At 43.7% G+C, this 18,183-nt stretch overlaps 1 protein-coding gene across 1 annotated transcript in view; it reads right to left on the bottom strand.

The window, feature by feature from the left end:
* diaph2 (diaphanous-related formin 2) overlaps positions 1 to 18,183 on the bottom strand; it is a 529,613-nt gene that overhangs the window by 197,811 nt on the left and 313,619 nt on the right. The window contains exons 19-20 of the mRNA XM_034291816.1: positions 15,672 to 15,770; positions 9,048 to 9,142 (exon numbers count right to left, since the gene is read on the bottom strand). Of these exons, the coding sequence (XP_034147707.1) occupies positions 9,048 to 9,142; positions 15,672 to 15,770 (194 nt within the window). The remainder of the gene's footprint in view (positions 1 to 9,047; positions 9,143 to 15,671; positions 15,771 to 18,183) is intronic.

Raw genomic sequence — 18,183 nt, 5'->3', positions numbered from 1 at the left:
CATTGCGGTGGAGAGAGAGAGCGGGAGAGGCGAGGTGAGTCAAGGAGTGGTTGTTGTGGGGAAGAAGTGACTGTGTGTGTGTGTGTGTGTGTGTGTGTAAAAAGCAGGAGAAAAAAATATTTCAACTGACTCCACCAATGAAGAATTCCACCAGAATTCAATTCTTGGGAGTATGTGAGGAAATCCAGTGCTGTAGATGAGGGCAGCACACATGCAGGTGAGAAGCCATCAGCCTTAAGCAGTGTGCCTGCAGCATGACACAAGTGTGAACACCGACATGTCATTGCTTGATAATAATGCATTATGATGCCCATCACTTGTCTGTTCCAGCATAGATACATTAATACATCATTCTTTCTCCCCTGGTGTTTACCATACAGGTAGCCCCTGTGCATAATGATTCCTGCTAACCAAAAATTGCACAGCACCTCTATTGACATCAATAATATTGCCCAGGATATCAAATATACATACAGAATATAAAGTTGTAAAATGTGTGAGGCATAATGTATTCATCACTTCATTTGGGATGTAAATTGATTGCAGCTGGCCAAGTGTTACTGTGTATTACTCTCCAAGGTACAGACTGTCGACAGAGATGGATTCTAAAGAAAGACGGACATTATTTAGGGAAGTAACTCATGCTTTTGGAGTGAGACATCAACCAGGCTAAAAAGGGGAAGAACCATCTCGGGTAAGTCAGAAATTCTGTCCACACACAGAGGCTTGTAACACCGGACTGCATAACATGTTTTTTTGACTAACCCCAATAATGAATGTACTTTATCTACAAAGTGTTTTATCCCGCAACATGTAGTATGTTTGTAACAGTGACTAACAGTTGCCTTTGCATTTGCTTAAAAATGCTATTCTAATTACCGTAGGAACATGTCACAAAGTGCAGTTTGTAAATGTGTTTCTGGAAGGCTCAAACTGTAGAGGGGTTAGATACAATGCAGGGAAACCTAAATAAAGCATGTAACAATTCACATTAAATATTCACCTAGTTGCACTTTTGGAAAACTACTTTTCTCTGTATTGGAATTTCGAATATAACATCAGGGTTAAGGTTTGGATTTCACACAATTTCACCTTTTCAAGATCCAAAAGACCTGCATCATTAAACCAGGAGTGCCGTTGTTTAAAAAAGGAAATATATATACACACAGTTTTTTGTGTTTTCTCATCTTTTTAGGTAAAGTTTGTGCCAATGTAATTTGCAGAACAAGCATTAGCAAGATATAAAAAAAAAGTCTGGACACTCCAATATCCAAAATATAGATTTTGCGAAAAAACAAGTTTAAATTCAATGATTGTTGCTGATAATTAATGAGTCATCAAGAAAGGTTGGAATGTAAAAAATCCCAAAAGACTGTACTGAAGGAATAGAAGCTGTAAGGATTGCCTTTTAGTCCATCGCCACAGATTTAAGCAAAAATGAATAGCGCTGAAGAATCAGAAAAAGCAGGTGGGGTACAAATACCACTAAGGTGGAGTTGCACATGGCTAAAAATGGTGTTGTGGGAGATGAACGATTGGTAGACTAAGCCGATTCCCATTAAGCATAGAATTTCTTACAGCTTTCTTTTTGGCAAATGACGACCAAGTCCGATGCATTGTTCTACCAGACCCTCCGTTCATTTGGGTGAAAGCATCCATTCGCAGGAATGAGTCCAGACCCGAGTCCAGACACAAGTCCAGACTCAGGGCCGTGGATCGGAGACCAGCTGAGAGGGCACAATGGAGTTGGAGGCCAAGCTGTAACCAATGAACAGCGTTAGCAGGTAGGTTTTTCTTTTGCCCAAGTGAGATAGGACGTTGTGCAGTGCCATGGGAATTCTGCCCTTGGATCTTGATCCATAATAAGCCATGAGAGTAGTGATGGCCCATTATCCCATGTGTGTCACCTATTAACCAAACATTATTCATGTCCAGTTACTTCAATAACAATTCAGTTGTTTATATTAAAATCTCATTTTATTATTTAATTTCATGAATATCATCAGGTCATCCTTGCTCAGGCATTATCAACCAGACAACCATCTTTGAACATCTGTGCTTCCAATGAGTGATTTTAGTGGGCTGTGCTAGTATTGTTGTAATCTGCTGTAGAGCTGATGAAGAAAATCACTATTTTAGTGTATCACAAGTAGATAAGGCCTACTTTCAAGACTGCTAACAATCAATCAGAAAACGCTAACAATCAATCAGACATATTGTCGGGTACAGTTATCTAAAGAAACTTTCTCAATATCCCTCATCACTTTTCAACTCCTTGTCTGCCATGCTAAAGGCCTGCCAGTGCAATAACCAATGACAACAGGTCATTGTAGTTAACCCTTTCCTGCGGTTACCTTCACTACAGAAAACATTTCCCATGGGAAAAATCTCTCCAGAAAGAGAAAATACATATGTTATTTTCTAACTGTATTACCTAATACAAAACAAAAAATGAATTTGATAAGGTCAATTAGCTATTTAAATAACAAGCGCAGTTAAATAATAATGATCATTATTTATAATGATATTTTCACATGAGGGCTAAATAAAGCAATGCCAGGAATTTAAGCGTGGTAAGGTGGGATGGATTGTTTGGGCTACTAACACCAGTGGCAGCCCACCCATTTGAATATACAAAAAATATTATGGAACAAAATTATCATGTGTGGTAAATGTGTTTACATTTTCCTGTTTATATATTTTTTTCTGATTTCAGTTACCTTCTACTCTTTCAGCAGCAGCTCTGGGCGTTGTGCTGGATGCCCAGCACTTAGATTGCATATCAATTACCTGCCAATGGTGGAGGGCGGCACCAATGAGATGCTCAGGTTTACATCATATTGCCTTTATAGCACAGTGTTAATAAACCCCTTCGAGGCATGGAAATAAAAGTCCCTGCATCTGTATTCTTGGAAGTAGTTCTCAATTTCAAGTTATATTTGGTTAGGCGATAAATGTATCTCTCATGTTGGGTGAATCAGAATCTCTAGCTACTTACTTATTGTTGCTCTAGCTATTGATCTAGTTATGTTGTCTGTCAACCTGCCAGATTCTGATTTCTCTGTACAGTATAGGATGCAGCACTGTAACTTTGTGATTCCATTGCTGATGTGTACATCGTTATGTTGCGATGCTTATCAACTGACGGGATGATTTATTCTTGCTCTGCAGGTTAAAAGAGCAAATCATTAGTTTAGGTTTAATTTCTTAAGGACAACAATGCATGTCTGTTGATTAAAAAATTCTGTTAGCATTTTGCACCGCCCATACTTTTCAAATGCGATCTGATTTTAATAGACCAATGACTGGTCTTCCGGATAAGTGGGGTGGGTCGACCACACCATCAGCCAATCATGAAAGTTTTTTATTTTATTTAATTTTTTTAACGACCACATATTCAGGGAAGCTCAGGGAACTAAATTATTACAATACATTTCGGAGTCATTTTCATTTAGAAACACATTAAAAGCTAAATGAAAAAGGACTGCATGGGGGAACATAAACCAAAATGTAAGTAAATCTGCTGAGTTAGCAGATCAATTCTCACAAAACAAAACCTACTCTATAAGATCTTATAAGCCTGTTGTTTACAACACTTATCCAAGACCATACAATTAATTTCCCCATAGGCTTTGGCCAACGAGCCATGGCAGAGTTAGCCTCCGTTAGTGCCTAAAAGCTCAGATATTTACCTTTGAGTTCAAATGATGTGCCCATATTTATCCAACTTGGGCTTAAACACAATAAAAACACTCTTGATATTTCCTCATTTCCCATATTTTTCTTCTTTTAATACTTCCTCTATACAGCACATTTGCACACAACATGTCTTAATTACAAAGGAATAAGCAGAGTAGAGCAGTGTATTCATTAGCCGTTCCTTTTGAAAAGGAAATGGGTTAATATTAAATACATCGGCCAGCATAAAAGTTTAAGGATCCACTGGGATATTCTGCAAAACAAGCCCCCGGGGCAGTACCAGCCGATGAGCCCAGGCTTTACCACACACATGCACGAGTGAACACACACTCAGAGTTGGACGCACATACACCAAAACATGGGTACACTTAAAGATTTAGTATTTACTTTTCTCATCTTTTCACAGCCTGAGTGAGTGACAGCTAAGGGCTGTCTGGAAGAGAGGGAAGCACTAGGAGTTCTAGCAGCAAATTCCTCAGAAGTTTCTTAAGCTGGGCTCAAAGAGCCACTGACTGAGGTCGTTCTATACGTCGAACGCGTGGCCAAAGAGAGAGTTTTATATGGTTTTCATGGCATCCAACGGAAAATGGATGATAGACACCCCAAACTTCCTGACAGACCCAAAAGTCCCTGACTGACACCTGAGATAGAGAAGCTATCCATTTCCCTCCCATGGTCCTCCAACAAGCATTCTCAGACTAACAGCTATTTTTAAGATTTCAGAATTAAAAAAAAAAAAATAAGTAATATATATATGAGTTACTTGGGCAAATAACTTTTAACTGGCACAGAAAAATAATCCTAGTGGCAAACTTTTTCATGTGGGTATTTTTATTGTTTTATTGTGTGTGTGCTTTAAAGCACTGAGACCAGCGCTCTGACAAGCATTGACGTGACACGGCTCATTTGGAAATGGAGGCCAATGGGACATCATAGAATCCCTCTCCGTGGCTGCCAGGCTATATATAGTGTAGCAAGGGCCAAGGCCTAGCTTTCATATGTTGTGGGAAGGAAAGCTGATTAGGAGCTCAAAGAATCCAATGAGCACTTCAGGGCACTAGGGAACAGCGTGTACATTATGTCAGATAATAGTGAACCGACAAACCGTCTGCACAGTTGGAAGAACATGATGGTTTACGAATGGGATGCTTTAAATCAGAGAATGAGGCTGACCTACTAGTACCCCCACCACCCACAAAACAATTAAATAAATTACTATGTAATTATGCATTCTTTAAACTACAAAAAAATTTCAAGAACTTCAGTCATATTACTTGACACCTTGAAATGCCTTCTAAATCTTGGAATATCATATTAGCTAACATATCCATTTAAACTGATAGGTTGAAAAAAACTGTCGTTCTTGCCTTTTTGTCTTGCTGTGCAATGTTCTTTAATAGCTCTATGTCTTTACCCAACTGTGCTGTCGCTAGCAGTGCATTATCTGAGTAAGTAGCCCAGCCTGCAATAAGCTCATTAATGATCTGTGGATTGTTTGGCCGTCTTGTTCCCAGTTGGCACCGACCACGCCAAGGGCACCGAACCAAATACCACCATTATGCCTTCCTGACAAGGCAGATGAGGCCTGTGAAGGGGGTCTTGCGTTTGGGTAGTGTAACAGAAAGGACATTGTGTCTTGACCTTTAAAACCGTTCGACACAAGGTGTGTAAACTGTGCTACACAATTCAGTCAAGGTTTTCAGATATATGAATGAAACGGCGAGATGTTCATGTACACGTTATCTGTTGTGCTGTATGATTCTCACAAGCCACACAGGAGTCATTAGAAGATGGGAAGATCTAACTCCAGGACAGTGCATCTATGTTCATTTATCTAGCTATCATAGCAGCTATGATACCACGTCTTGGTTGCAGAAATAGTGTTTATAAAACTTATTCTAGCTCCCAGGAACTTTTAGCTAGTTTATTTTTGTGTAAACTATTAAATACTTTTAGTAGTTTTTAGTATTTAATAAAGTATTTAGTATTTAATAAAGTTTTTAGTATTTAATAAACTATTAAATACTTTTACCTTTATACAACAGGTGTAGACTAACTGTGAAATGTTTTCATACAAGCCCTTTTCAAACAATCCAGATTAACAAGTATACGACAAAAAATAGAAAAGATACAAAACTAGTAACACAATGAGTAAACGTTGACATTAAGTTGGTTTGTAACTTAGCATGTCCTTAGAAGATATTGGTAGGACACAAAATGTGAGGGTTTGTCAACACCCTGGGACTCAGAGAGTTAACATCAGAGGGCGTCATGGGTCTCAATCGAGCACCAGTGCTTTAAAGTGCAGCTGAACTGTTATTATGTGGGCTGAATATAGAGCGAGGCAGGGAGCATGAGCCGAGGCCCTCGGGTTGTAGCCTTGTCATGGTGCAGACAATTGGAGTGGAAGCCAAACCTGCCAGTCTACCCTACTTGTGGGTGGTGTGGACTGCTGAAAGGCACTTGGGCGCGGGTTAAGGGCAAATACAATGATGCCAGTGCCCCCCCACCCACAGTGGCCAGGATTGCACGTGCCCGCTTGCCCCCGCCGCTGTCTCCACATGACACACACCCACACATCTCATCCTCCGCCGCCTGAGTCCAAGCCTCACAGTAGCACTGAATGGCTTTGTCAGCTCAACCCGGCCTTTTCAAGAGACCTTTGCAGCGTTTGAACTGTGACGCTCTGCCCCTTCTCAACATTCAGAAAAAACAAAAAAAATCAATAAGTGGGAATGATTTCGCCACATTTTGATAGGATTTTTACAGCGGGGATTCTGACATCTATCTTTTTACGTGGTGATGAATGAATGGGACCCAACCCTGTTTCTTACCCCGAATACAGCCAAGATCAGATCGAAGTCGTCGTGTCGGAGCTGGCTGAAATGGGCCGTTTATCAGATGGTGTCAATATATGTATAGAAGGACTAGAGAGTGGAAACACAGTAGCTGTTTGGGGTAAAGAATCTGTAGTGAGGATGTAGATAACGCAAAAAATATGTGGCTGTGGATGGATGAGGCAGTTCCTAATGGATTGAATGTACTGGATGGATGGAGGTTAGCGTTTTGTGATGTCTGCCCAAGTTCAGGGATCGGTGCATCAAACGGTGGAGAGCTGATGGCGCGTAATGCAGCGTAAGAGGAGCCAATCAACTCTTGATGTGTATTTCTCTCCCAGCCCACATGCGCAGGGCGAAGCATCGTGTGCCTGGACACGTCAAGGCTGGCGAGCCACGACGCTTCGCTGACAAATCATCACATTAGACGAGCCGACGTGGGGCCAGGAAGATGATGTGATTGAACGGCGTCTTTCGAACATTAAGAGGCCTCGTTTTCCTTCCTCCTTTCCACGCTTCTCTTCATCCATCTTGTACACCCAACCCCCCTTTCCTTCATCCACATCACACACTCCTCCTTGAGAACCGTAGCGGAGGTGCCCTTTCGAACTGGAACAGATTCTCGATAAATACTCTGCTGTCTGCAAATGGCCCAGCAGGGTCCCCGGTTCATATTGAGCATGGGATCATATGGGTATCGCATCTTTGGTGACAGCGAAGGCAGCGCAGACCCATCACATGTTCCCATTCTAATAGAGGACATCTCCTTGACCACTGGTGCAAAAGACGGCCAGAGCGAGCTCTCCCTACTCTGCCCTTTGACCTTAGTCGGAGGCGAATCGAGAGGCAGTCTAAAATGTGCATTTATCTGCTATTTTTCTCAGTAGAAAATAAAAACACTCCTAAATATCTTAGAAAAATCTGCAATTTTTCTCAGTAGAAAATAAAACGCTCTCCTAAATATCGTAGAGAAATCTTCCCTCTTTCTATCAATATCACCGTCATCCTCCTTCCCTTGTAAGAGCAAAATCATAGTAGGACATTAACATTCAAGCCTGTCTGTACGCGTCGATGTGTCCGTGTGCAAATGGCGTGCAGCGGCGAGCATTCAGTGTAATATGATTAATCAGTGAGGTGATAGAAGATGAGGCAGGTGGCTAGGGGGAAGGTTCAGGGCCGTGTCCTCACAGTGGGGGGCTCTCCATTTTCCATCTGACTTAAACTACACCCTTCAGATAGACCACCTCTTACCGACAACCATTTTCGCACTATAGCCATTGTTCCATTTCGCAAGTCCGCCTGGCGATACAGCCCCGGAAGGGAAATGGCTGCTTCCCAATGGCTGAATTCAAAAGCCGGCGCGGCGCTCAAGTGAGGGGACATGATGGGTGAACGTTTGGCCGGACCGTACGTGTAATACGGGAGACGGGGGGATGGGGTATGGCCACCGCTCTGTTGACAGATTAATCTCCCCTCGACAGAAAGGCTGAATGTGGAAAAGGTCATGGCGTTAGCTTCTTGGCTTGAGCCCCTGTGCTTCAACGCAGGCCCTGTGCTTTGGAAGATTATGAGCCAATTAAAGGTTATCAGAGATCCAAATAACAGTCCTGCTGGGGGGGGGGGGGCTGTTGGTTAAAGAGAGAACACCTTAATAGATTCCACCACCACCAAATATATCCATATGCAGCCCAACTAAATATATTCCATCACTGGCAAATATATTCAGATGCTGCCAAACTAAATCCTAAATATTCCAATGCCAACCAATATATTTACACACAGCCAAACTGAAGATATTAACACATTTCAAACAAATGAGAAATAAGTAGCCTTGGGGGAAGCCATATATTTCGACGACCAAACCATGAGGACTAAAAAAGAAAAAGAAGATGACTCTTCTACCAAGCGAGGTGACCTGTTGGGCGCCATTAAACCGCCAGCTAAATAATAGGGTTGATGCTCCCTTGTGGTCAAGCTTACAAAGACAAAGAGTCTCTGACAGCTAAACTCGCATGCAAATGTTCCCCGTTTTGATACACTTCGCACTACACACGCCCACATACACACACACACACACAAGCAACAAACCTCCTACTTCACATTAGATGGCAATACAGAGAAGTGAACGGGTCTGCATGAGAGCGGGAAGAAAGGGATAGGGCGGTCGACATCCATGCAGATTGCACCTTTCGTGCCAAGCCACTGCATCTGCACCAAACAAGACGCCCCGTTTGCAATTATCGCGCTCCTCTCAGACAATGAATAGGGAAACAATGCCTAAATGGGGAGTCTCTAGTGAGATCATCAATCACAGTGGAAGACAAAGGGGTTTGCAGGGCCATGAAGTGCACCATCTATTGTGACTGGTTAAATGGGAGGTCCCTTTGGTCTGGGAGAATAAGGTGATGCTGGGACAAACCTTTAAACGGGGTTACCCAGCTTGCCTGCCAGACGTTTAAACACGAAGCTGGAGAAACACGCTCAGGTCAGATGGGGAAAAGTTAGACTCACCTGGATCAGCGATTCACTCAGCCTCTCCTCATCCACCTCTAGAACAATATCCCGGATCTCTTCATAAGGCAGCCGGAACGAGCCCAGGAAAATTGCTGTTGTGATAGAAAAAGGAAAGATGAGTCACTTTCAGCTTTTTTATTAGATTTTTTTCTCTGCCGGTCAGTTCAGAGGAGACTTCGCGCCACTCATTGGCCCCTCTGATGAAACGAGCACAGAGCGAGCCTGAGAAGTAAGACCTCCTATGGGATTGCCTGTGTCTGCCTGGCCCGAAAACATCAACAGTTCCGGCAACAATGGAAGCCAGTCGAAATAACAGCAATTTTGGGCACCGATTACTAGCTAATCACTTGACATGTCACCAGGTGGACCTGGCTCCCATGACCTCAATTACGCCATCCTGGAGCCATTCCAATTTGCATCCCACCCCAATCCAGCTACAGATTAAGCATTCACCACCAACTGCACAATCAAATACATCAAAAAAAGCTTGTCTTTTAAGACCGCCACTGTACCCTAAAACCTAATCAGTGAGCTGGGAGAGCTGAAGTTCAAACGGCACCCCGATTTCCTGACAGGTCAACCCCAGGTGGTGAGGTCAAACTACATCCCCTCAACTACCCGGACATGACACAGAGTTAGGCCTGACTTCCAACAACAACGAGACAGCCTACAGAGAGGTTAGGCTTCTGGCAGAGGGGAGCCAGGTAAACAACATCTCCCTCATTGAAAAAGAAAAGCACCATAGACCTGAAATCATAGACACAGCCAGTAAACATGGACAGCGTTGCCGTAAAGAGAACGGAAAGCTTCAAGTTCCCTCAGCTGGCGCAGTGCTGAGGTCCTGACATGGCATCAACTAAACCCACAGCACAGACGAGATGGAGCAGCAACCACCTGGCCGATAGCTGAAGAACCCCTATAGATTCACCATCAGCACATACGCTCAGGCTACGTCATTGTCATTTACCGCACTTCCCTCGGCATCGGTTTATGAGCATCATGACCATGACAGATTTGGGGGGGAAACTGCTTTTAGCCCCACGTTGTGACACTAACTGCCAAGCAGCGGTCCACTGTAAAACGCAACATAGAGATATTCTGCACACACAGAACTACCGTCCACACAATCAATCACACACTCTCAGGAGATACAGTCTTTCACTCTAAACCACCCACATTTATATTCACACATACACACACACATTCTGTCCACACACACATTCTGTCCACGCTGCTGAGGGCTTGATCATTTCCCATTATTTATATCCTGTTGAATTGATTTAGCAATTTTTGCAGTGCTACTTTGACACGCACAGAGGCTCAGATGCCCGTTTCCATTATCAATTCAACTATATTTGCTTAAATTGCACTTGCGTTCATTTCACGTGTCACGTTTAAGTACTTCATATAATCGTCTGGCACTGATTAGCGGCAAAAGCCTTTTGCTACACCCGCGACGACATCTGCTAAAATGCGGATGTGACCTATAAAATGTGGAATCTGAATTTGGATGAGGCCCTCAGAGGGAAGACGGACCTGATGGCTGGTGGGCGGGTACAGGTAGGAGTTACCAGCGGAGGTCGTGTAATGAGTTTTCACAGCTGTTACAGCAGGCCCACTCACTGCCAGTCCCATTCCACTGGATGTTCCCATAATGCAAAGGGACGCTTTTGTCCAATCTGGACTGTATCTAGTGGACATATTTAAAGATGTACACACACGTGCATATTCCATCAATATTTATGCCTTTTTATTTTATCTGATAAGCTAAATCCTATCCCCTCTTTAATGGAAAATTGCACAAGCTAAAAAATTTGCAGTGCCTTATGATATTGCACTTCCCTGGTGGAGGCTGCATAGTTTCACACTCACTGCAAGGGGCCACTAGAGGGTCTAATCACCCTCTACATCCTTGATAGTTTGTCACTTTGTCAGCAACTGGGACAAATACGCAAATGGGGATCCTAAGTTGGCGTGAGATGTGGTTCATTTGGGAATAAGCAGAAGTCTTACAAGAATTGGCCATGATTGACTGGATGACAAACACTTTATCAGTGGCCAGTTAATTAGGTACACCATGCCGTTCGCGAAAACAAATTGATCTTACAGACCTTGAGCCACGTGAACGTGGCTGTATTTATAAAGCGCACAGATGAGCTGAGCAAAATAAGTCACTGTTTGATTGAACCTTAGAATGGGAATGACTGGTGTAATCAACTTCTAAACAACCTAACAGCCTGCTGATTACAAAAGTCGAAGGAAATGTCCAGATTGGTGCGAGCTGACAGGCATAATGCGAACTGTTGTGTAAACACAAACTCTATATCCCACAGATGGCTTGCATTCGGAGCCGGTGTGATGCCGGTCAGTCCCTGGATGGGAGACGCTGATGGTAGTGATGTTAGAGGACCAGGAAGGGGGCACTCTTCATTCTGGTCAATATTAAATCCTAAATACTCCGGGGTAGTGAAGGGAAAAAGCCCTGCTTAGGGAGACGATTTCTGGATGGAAACAAACAAATCTCATCTTATTGTAAGAGCAGCAGCATTAAATCAGATGTGATGGTGGCATTTCGTATCTTGCTCTTATATTACCTACCATATGTTACTCAACCAATGTCAGCTCCTTACTGGCTCATTCATGCCCTACTACTGTGATATTTCCCAGGATGTACGTAAATGGGAACGTGTTCTCAGTCAACTGGTAAAGTAAAGATAAATAAACAAATTACAGCTACACCTCAAGAACCAACAGCTCCAGTGGCCACAAAATCTGTAAAACCGTACAATTGAGACTATTAAACTATTGCCTGGACTGACAAATCCTGGTTCGATTTAACAGACCCCATGCAGACTCCCGACCTCAACCCATTAGAGCCCTTTTAAGATGAGATGGAACAGCCTGGTCTCAGCATGAATGCACTGCCGTTTAATCTGCAGTCACCGTTTGATTCCCTCGTCTCGGCGTGGAACAAGATCCCTGAGGAACAGGTGCCCAACACCTCGTACAACCCATGTCCTTAGGAATCCAGGCTGCTGTCGAGGCAATTGAGTCTGACCCGATATCTCATGAGGGGATACCTAAGAAACTGGCCACTGAGTCCCAGGATATGACTTGACTTGAGCTCTGATATTATGATCCCAAATAAATCAAATCAACTTTGGACAAAGACAGAAACTATAACAAAGGAGATACAGTTCCCTAGGTATCTTTACAAAAGATTGGGGAAGGTTTTGTCAGGGAGACAGTGTGATGAGTGTAAATTAAACACCTTTAAAAATTAAACACCAATAATGAATAAAGCTAACAAGGATCACACCTAATATGGGCTGCTAACCAAACAAGAGGTGTGTTTTGTGGATGAGGGTGGCATACAAATTAAATCCCTTAAATTCAGAGGATAAATTGTGAGCAATAGTAAAAGTTTTAAGTTCTTTAAATATTTGATGAAGTTAAACTCTATGTAGTTGAACTTGAAATGTAAAAAAAAAATGCTGTAACATTTTAATTGGTCTAAGAGAAGTTTCAGCTCATCTGTTGCATCATTAGCCTAATTTACACTTTTGCGCATGAGTGAGATATGTGACTTGCTTTTCAACAAGTCTCTTACTGACAGCTGAATACACACATTTCTATCCAGTTCCTGTTACAACGAGACCCTTGGACTCAATGTATTCTGAGCCCGTCAAAGTTGTGGTCGTCAACAAATGAACAACAATCATTATTTAAAGTATATGAAAATTATAAGATTTCGTGACGAAAAGCTGGTGGAAGGAACACGAAGAAACGCAAAAGAAAACAATGTGAAAAGTCAATGTGCAAAACACACATTCTATAACACAACCAATCATTGAATCGGATCGTTTTGAATCCTTTGTCAGAGTCTACAATGTTAAAGCGCAATACTACGCCGTGTCTATTTCGGGAGATGAACTTGGCTGGCGCCAAAACGGGGCGGTAGAATTCCCTGTGGGCAGACGTTGAGCAGAACAGTCAAACATAAGTCAGTTGTTCCATGTGGGATGTGAGTGTGTCTTATGCAGATGGATCACTATGTACTTTATGGAGGAGGGCCGCTCCCGATCCAGGCGGGTCCCGAACGGTACCCTCCCCGCCCTGTTCACTCTGGCCTCGGGCAGTACATTCAAGCACTAATGGCCAAAAAAAAGAGACTCAATAGGGGGCCATTTGGGACACCAGCACAGATGGGACAACTTTAGAGCAAGAACCCAGAGTCAATACTAATGTTCCAGCAGGAGTGGTCCACACCCAGTCCCCCAGGTTACAGTGAAAACTGAAACTTATTTTTCTCTCTTTCTTTTTTTTATAAGCCACACATCTTCCTCAAACAGTTGTCAATGACTGAATACAGACCACTTTGTTAAGCGTGGAGGGTGTTGGGAGACCTGGAGGTGGATGGAGATGGCTAAATGACTAAATGAGTTTACTGACAGGACTTAATGGACATATTCCTGAGGGGACGGCTAAGCGTCTGAGTATGCGGTCAGCCAGACGCTCAAGAGTTATCATGACTACCATATGCAGGGTGGGGCTCATGATTCAAAAACATATAATCTTAAACCATTACAGATAAAGGAGTAACACTGTTATCAGTAATAAACCTTTGGTTCTTAAATCTGACTAATTAGATCTGAAATTACTCTCAGATTACTTACAGCGCAAAGGCATTCAGGCAAGTTGCCAGTTTATTCCATGAAAATGGATTGCAACTAGCTGAGTCACATCGCCACGGCTTGCTATATAGGCTTGCAATATAAAGCATGCAGAAAGGACACGTGCATGCACGCAAGCAAACACATGACATGCAGAAGAAATTCCATGCACAGAAAGACAATCCCTCCCATTAATAGTTCAAACCCAGTGATTGAGTGATTGGCCTGTCTATTTTTACCACGAAAAGTTTTCATTGTTAATAATTGGTGACTCAACGCTAAAAAAATGTCAGTCGTAGCGGCTTTAAGAAAATAAAATTGTCTGGAGTCTGAGAAATGTCAGGGCTTATTTAAGGTCCCAGTCATCCTCTGGTTGTTGTTGCTTCCTGCCAAATATGAGCCCCCATCTGCCACGGTGGTAATCAAACACGGCAGGAACACCGGTTGTCGTTGTCACACTCCCACACACACACACACACACACACACACAGTACTGTCAATGACAAGCTTCCAAGACAGTGTTACACCATACTATTCACACCTAACCAGTGAAGCTCACTGCCCCTACAACCGGCACTGACACCCCAACGCCGCCCGCCGATGCGATCACCCACCTGTCAATCACAGGGGAGCAGTTGGGATATGAAGTGCTGTCTGAACTGGGGAGGAGGAAATGGAGATGGGCCAGAAGAAGTTTGCTGATATTTCAGAGATCTCATCTCGCCTTGTTTTGACATACCAGTTGAGCTCCCGCGGCGCTGGCGCCCCTTCGAAAAGAAGCCCGGAGATTTGCACTATCTACCCCCTCCAATAATGTATTCGACTTGTGTTGACGTGTTCGCTATCGCATCCGGTACAAGCAGCAAGCAGGGATAGACGAGAGAAGAGGTGTAGTTTAGGTGACCTGCTATTTTAGCATTTACAGCATGAATATTGCATGAGAAGTTAGCCGAGGTAGAGATATCTAGGGTAAAACGCGGGGGGAGGGACAGTAAAAAAAAAAAAAAAGTGGAAAAAAATGCATTCTCATGCCCCCATCATCAATCACTGAGAGGCTCTGTCGCGGACACTCCTCTCATAGGATAATGAATTCATCCACACACTTTGTGAGGGTAGGGAAGGAGGATTCACAGACATGGATCGGGGGGCGTTGGAGGTGTGGGGGGCTAAGAGCTGTCAATGTGACAAAGGGTTCTCCCAGGGAAGGCTTAAGCCCTCCATCGATAACCAATATCCGTTAAAAGCTGATCAGCAAGTCTGCAAGTCTACAACCAGACTACAACCTGACTTGCATGTAGCCTGGTATCCGAACTGACTATCAGTCATTGTACTGCATAAGTCAATAAAAAAAAGGATATTCAGGGTGGATTACAGGCTATGAGAATGCAGCGTACGTTAGCATTAGAAACCATAAACTGTAATACAAGCAGAATATAATGCAATATATATACATATAGGTCAGGAAACCAATAAATAGATTCAGCTTGAATAAAGGCTAGTCCTCTTTGTGATACAGATAGAAGTCTAGCTGTTCTGAGGTCAAAGGTGGAGAGGGAAACAGTGATGCTGTTCCTCGCAGCATATGGTCCACACCTGCTGCTAGCTATGATCCCAAAGCATACGCCCGGCAATGTCTCTTGATCCTGCTGTGGAGTTGATTTTACAAACGATATCAGAAGGGGCTGCGACTTAATCCATTTGTAGCAGCTTTGACCCCACCAGCACCCACACCTATTGCCAAGAAAATCTTTACCCACGACTCAGGTGAAGGAATACTTGCACATTGGAAAGGTTTGTGTGTAATCGGGTCATCATAAGCACATTACAAAGTGCACTCCTCGACCTACATTGCGATAGCCATGTGCACTGTTTGAATACTGTTACATGTGTGCTCTGAATGGGTTGATAAAATACAGTGTGCCACTGGGACCTGAAAGCAAATCCTTACACAAATTCTGCGCCGTCTTGCCATCCAAGATTCGCAGCTCCTTCGCTTTTTTCTTGAACTGCGTCGCCTTGTTGTCCGTCTCATCCACCTCCTTTTTCACTGCAAAGAAAAGAAGGAATACATATTCAACAATTAGGAAAATGACAGGTTTATAGAACATTCCTGGCCGATAAAGAAAAACTGATTTGCATTAGTTTACCTCAAACGGAAATTGTCTATTCTTCAAAATTGACTTCATTGTACACACCCAGTCAGAAAATTTTAGCTACATGTTAGTTAAGAGGTGATGTGTGTGCGTTTTATGAGGTAGAAACATAAACATGGAAAACATTGAAGAGAAAGCAGGAAGTGACTAATAATTGGGTATTTAACTGGCTTGCCTCTAAATACCAAACAGAACCAAGCATTACACACATTAAGCGCTAAAATGGCCCTGCCAGGTTAGATTTACACCACATGCTAGACACTATATACTCGCTTATCACGCATTCACCCATACTACTCATTCAGACCAGCTCGTCCGACTGGGGGAACATGCGCCGGGTCATGCATCACTCTGTGTCTACAGAGGGGATAGTTGACAAAACGGCCCCCTGTTCTATTGCGGGCACTCTCCTTCAGCTTTGTGAAGCCGGAGAGATAAGTGTGTTCCCAGCGTGATCCTGGGGAACGCCACACACCGCCGCTCGGTTGAGCAGACTGGCGGGCAGTGCGCAGCGTTAATGCCACACGTGTCTGACAAGGACTCAGGAGACCAGCCCCAATCTCCACGACAGTCGGTCGGATGGAACTGTCCACGATGTAAGCAACAATATGTGACAGAACGTGTGTCGTCCATCTTAAGCCGATAAACACGCGCATGTGTGCGTGTAAAACCATGTAAGCAGACACCACCCAACGCACGCAGGGAGACACCCAGACAGACATAGCGAGCGATTCTATGTACAAGTCCGCCCACGTACAAATTAGCTAGGATCACATAGGCCCATATCTTGGGAGCTACCCTAGAGAGTGAGACTCCTTTCTATAAACGAGAAGAAGCGATAAGAGCCAGGGAGGGGATGATGGAGGAAAGGAGGGAGAGATGTATGCTCAGGTGGAGACAGCTGTAACAGCAGATGAAGGCGAAGGCGAGACGAAGACTCATCGCCCCCTCCCTGTCCCTATCCACAAGATGGCTTGTGGGAGAGGCGGCACGCCTCATCACTAATCATTGCAACGCCTCTATTTATTTAAGCTCAAGGTGGAAGTCTCATAGGAAATGCTGAGAACAAACAGCGCGCTCCCCAGAAAGCATGTGTGTAGTCTGAAGACACAATCAAAGAGGCAACATCATCTCTTGGGCCGGTCGAGAAGACATTGCTAGAGGCGCCTGGCACAACAAGCCTCAGTCTGTCTATGAAGCAGCCCGTCAATGCAATACTTCAGGGGAGACTGTATTTGCGCAATACACCTGTTGCTGGAGAAGGAAGGTGACTCAATAATGAGTTAACCTCATGAAACTGATACAGAGTCAGACCTCCTATCTAGCGGTCTTAATGTAGACATTACGGGAAGGCTATTCTCAAAAGACTGTGTAGGCGCCTTGGAGCGAATTTGTGAATTCCCAAATCGTTCGGCAATGAATGAACTTTACAAGTTTGGGTTCAAAGGAAAAAAAACAATTGGCTTCTTGAGAAATAAATAATCGTGTAACAACATAGAAAACCGTACAAAATACATCCTCCAATTTTGACATGTTGAGGCCCTGATCTTCCTGAAAAAAAAAAAATAGTTAAACCGTATTCCAAGGATATGACTTTACGAGGCCCCTGATTTTACAGGGTTGTAAAAAGATCTTGTGTCATTGCATTTCATAGTGAGTTATACTCCGTGTTCACTTTTTTTACTGCACCATTTGAATCCAACCACACGGGGTATGTTAATCAAACCTTACAGATTAGGCCCTGTCCATGACATCACGTACACATTATGCCGCGAGTCAAGCGCTGTGGGCTGGATGGCCCGGGCCCAGTTCATGGGCTAAGTTTCCTATTCAGATTGATGGCAGGGATCCAGCAATCTCACATAGCTTCTCAGAGAGACCATGCTTCAGACAATGAAACTACAGGCCCATAGATAAAAATCAAATCAGGAATCGCTGATCTCCCCACAGGGACTTCTCATATTATTATTTTTTTCTTCCCAGCAGAAAGTGGGACAGCGATGGGCCATGCTGGGGCTGTGTATCCATGGTTAAATCCCCTCAGTCCCCCTTACCGCCAGATGGATCTCCCACCTGGGTACCTCGTACTCTCGGCGGGATGCACTCGACACATTCGTCAGCACCTCAGCTGTCCTCATCCCCCTATGCCTGCGGGGCTTGCGGCACCACCTCAAATTAAGTGGAAAGCAACGCAACACCTAATAATGTGAAACAGAACCACATTCCATCGTGTGACACTCTGAAAGGCCTTGCCTGTCCCACTGTGGTTGAGGAGGGTTGGGTTGAGGAGAATCAGCAGCAGCCCAC

This window comes from Esox lucius, chromosome 4 (assembly GCF_011004845.1).
Source record: "Esox lucius isolate fEsoLuc1 chromosome 4, fEsoLuc1.pri, whole genome shotgun sequence".
NCBI classification, from domain to species: domain Eukaryota; kingdom Metazoa; phylum Chordata; class Actinopteri; order Esociformes; family Esocidae; genus Esox; species Esox lucius.
This window is presented reverse-complemented; position numbering and strand designations above follow the sequence as displayed.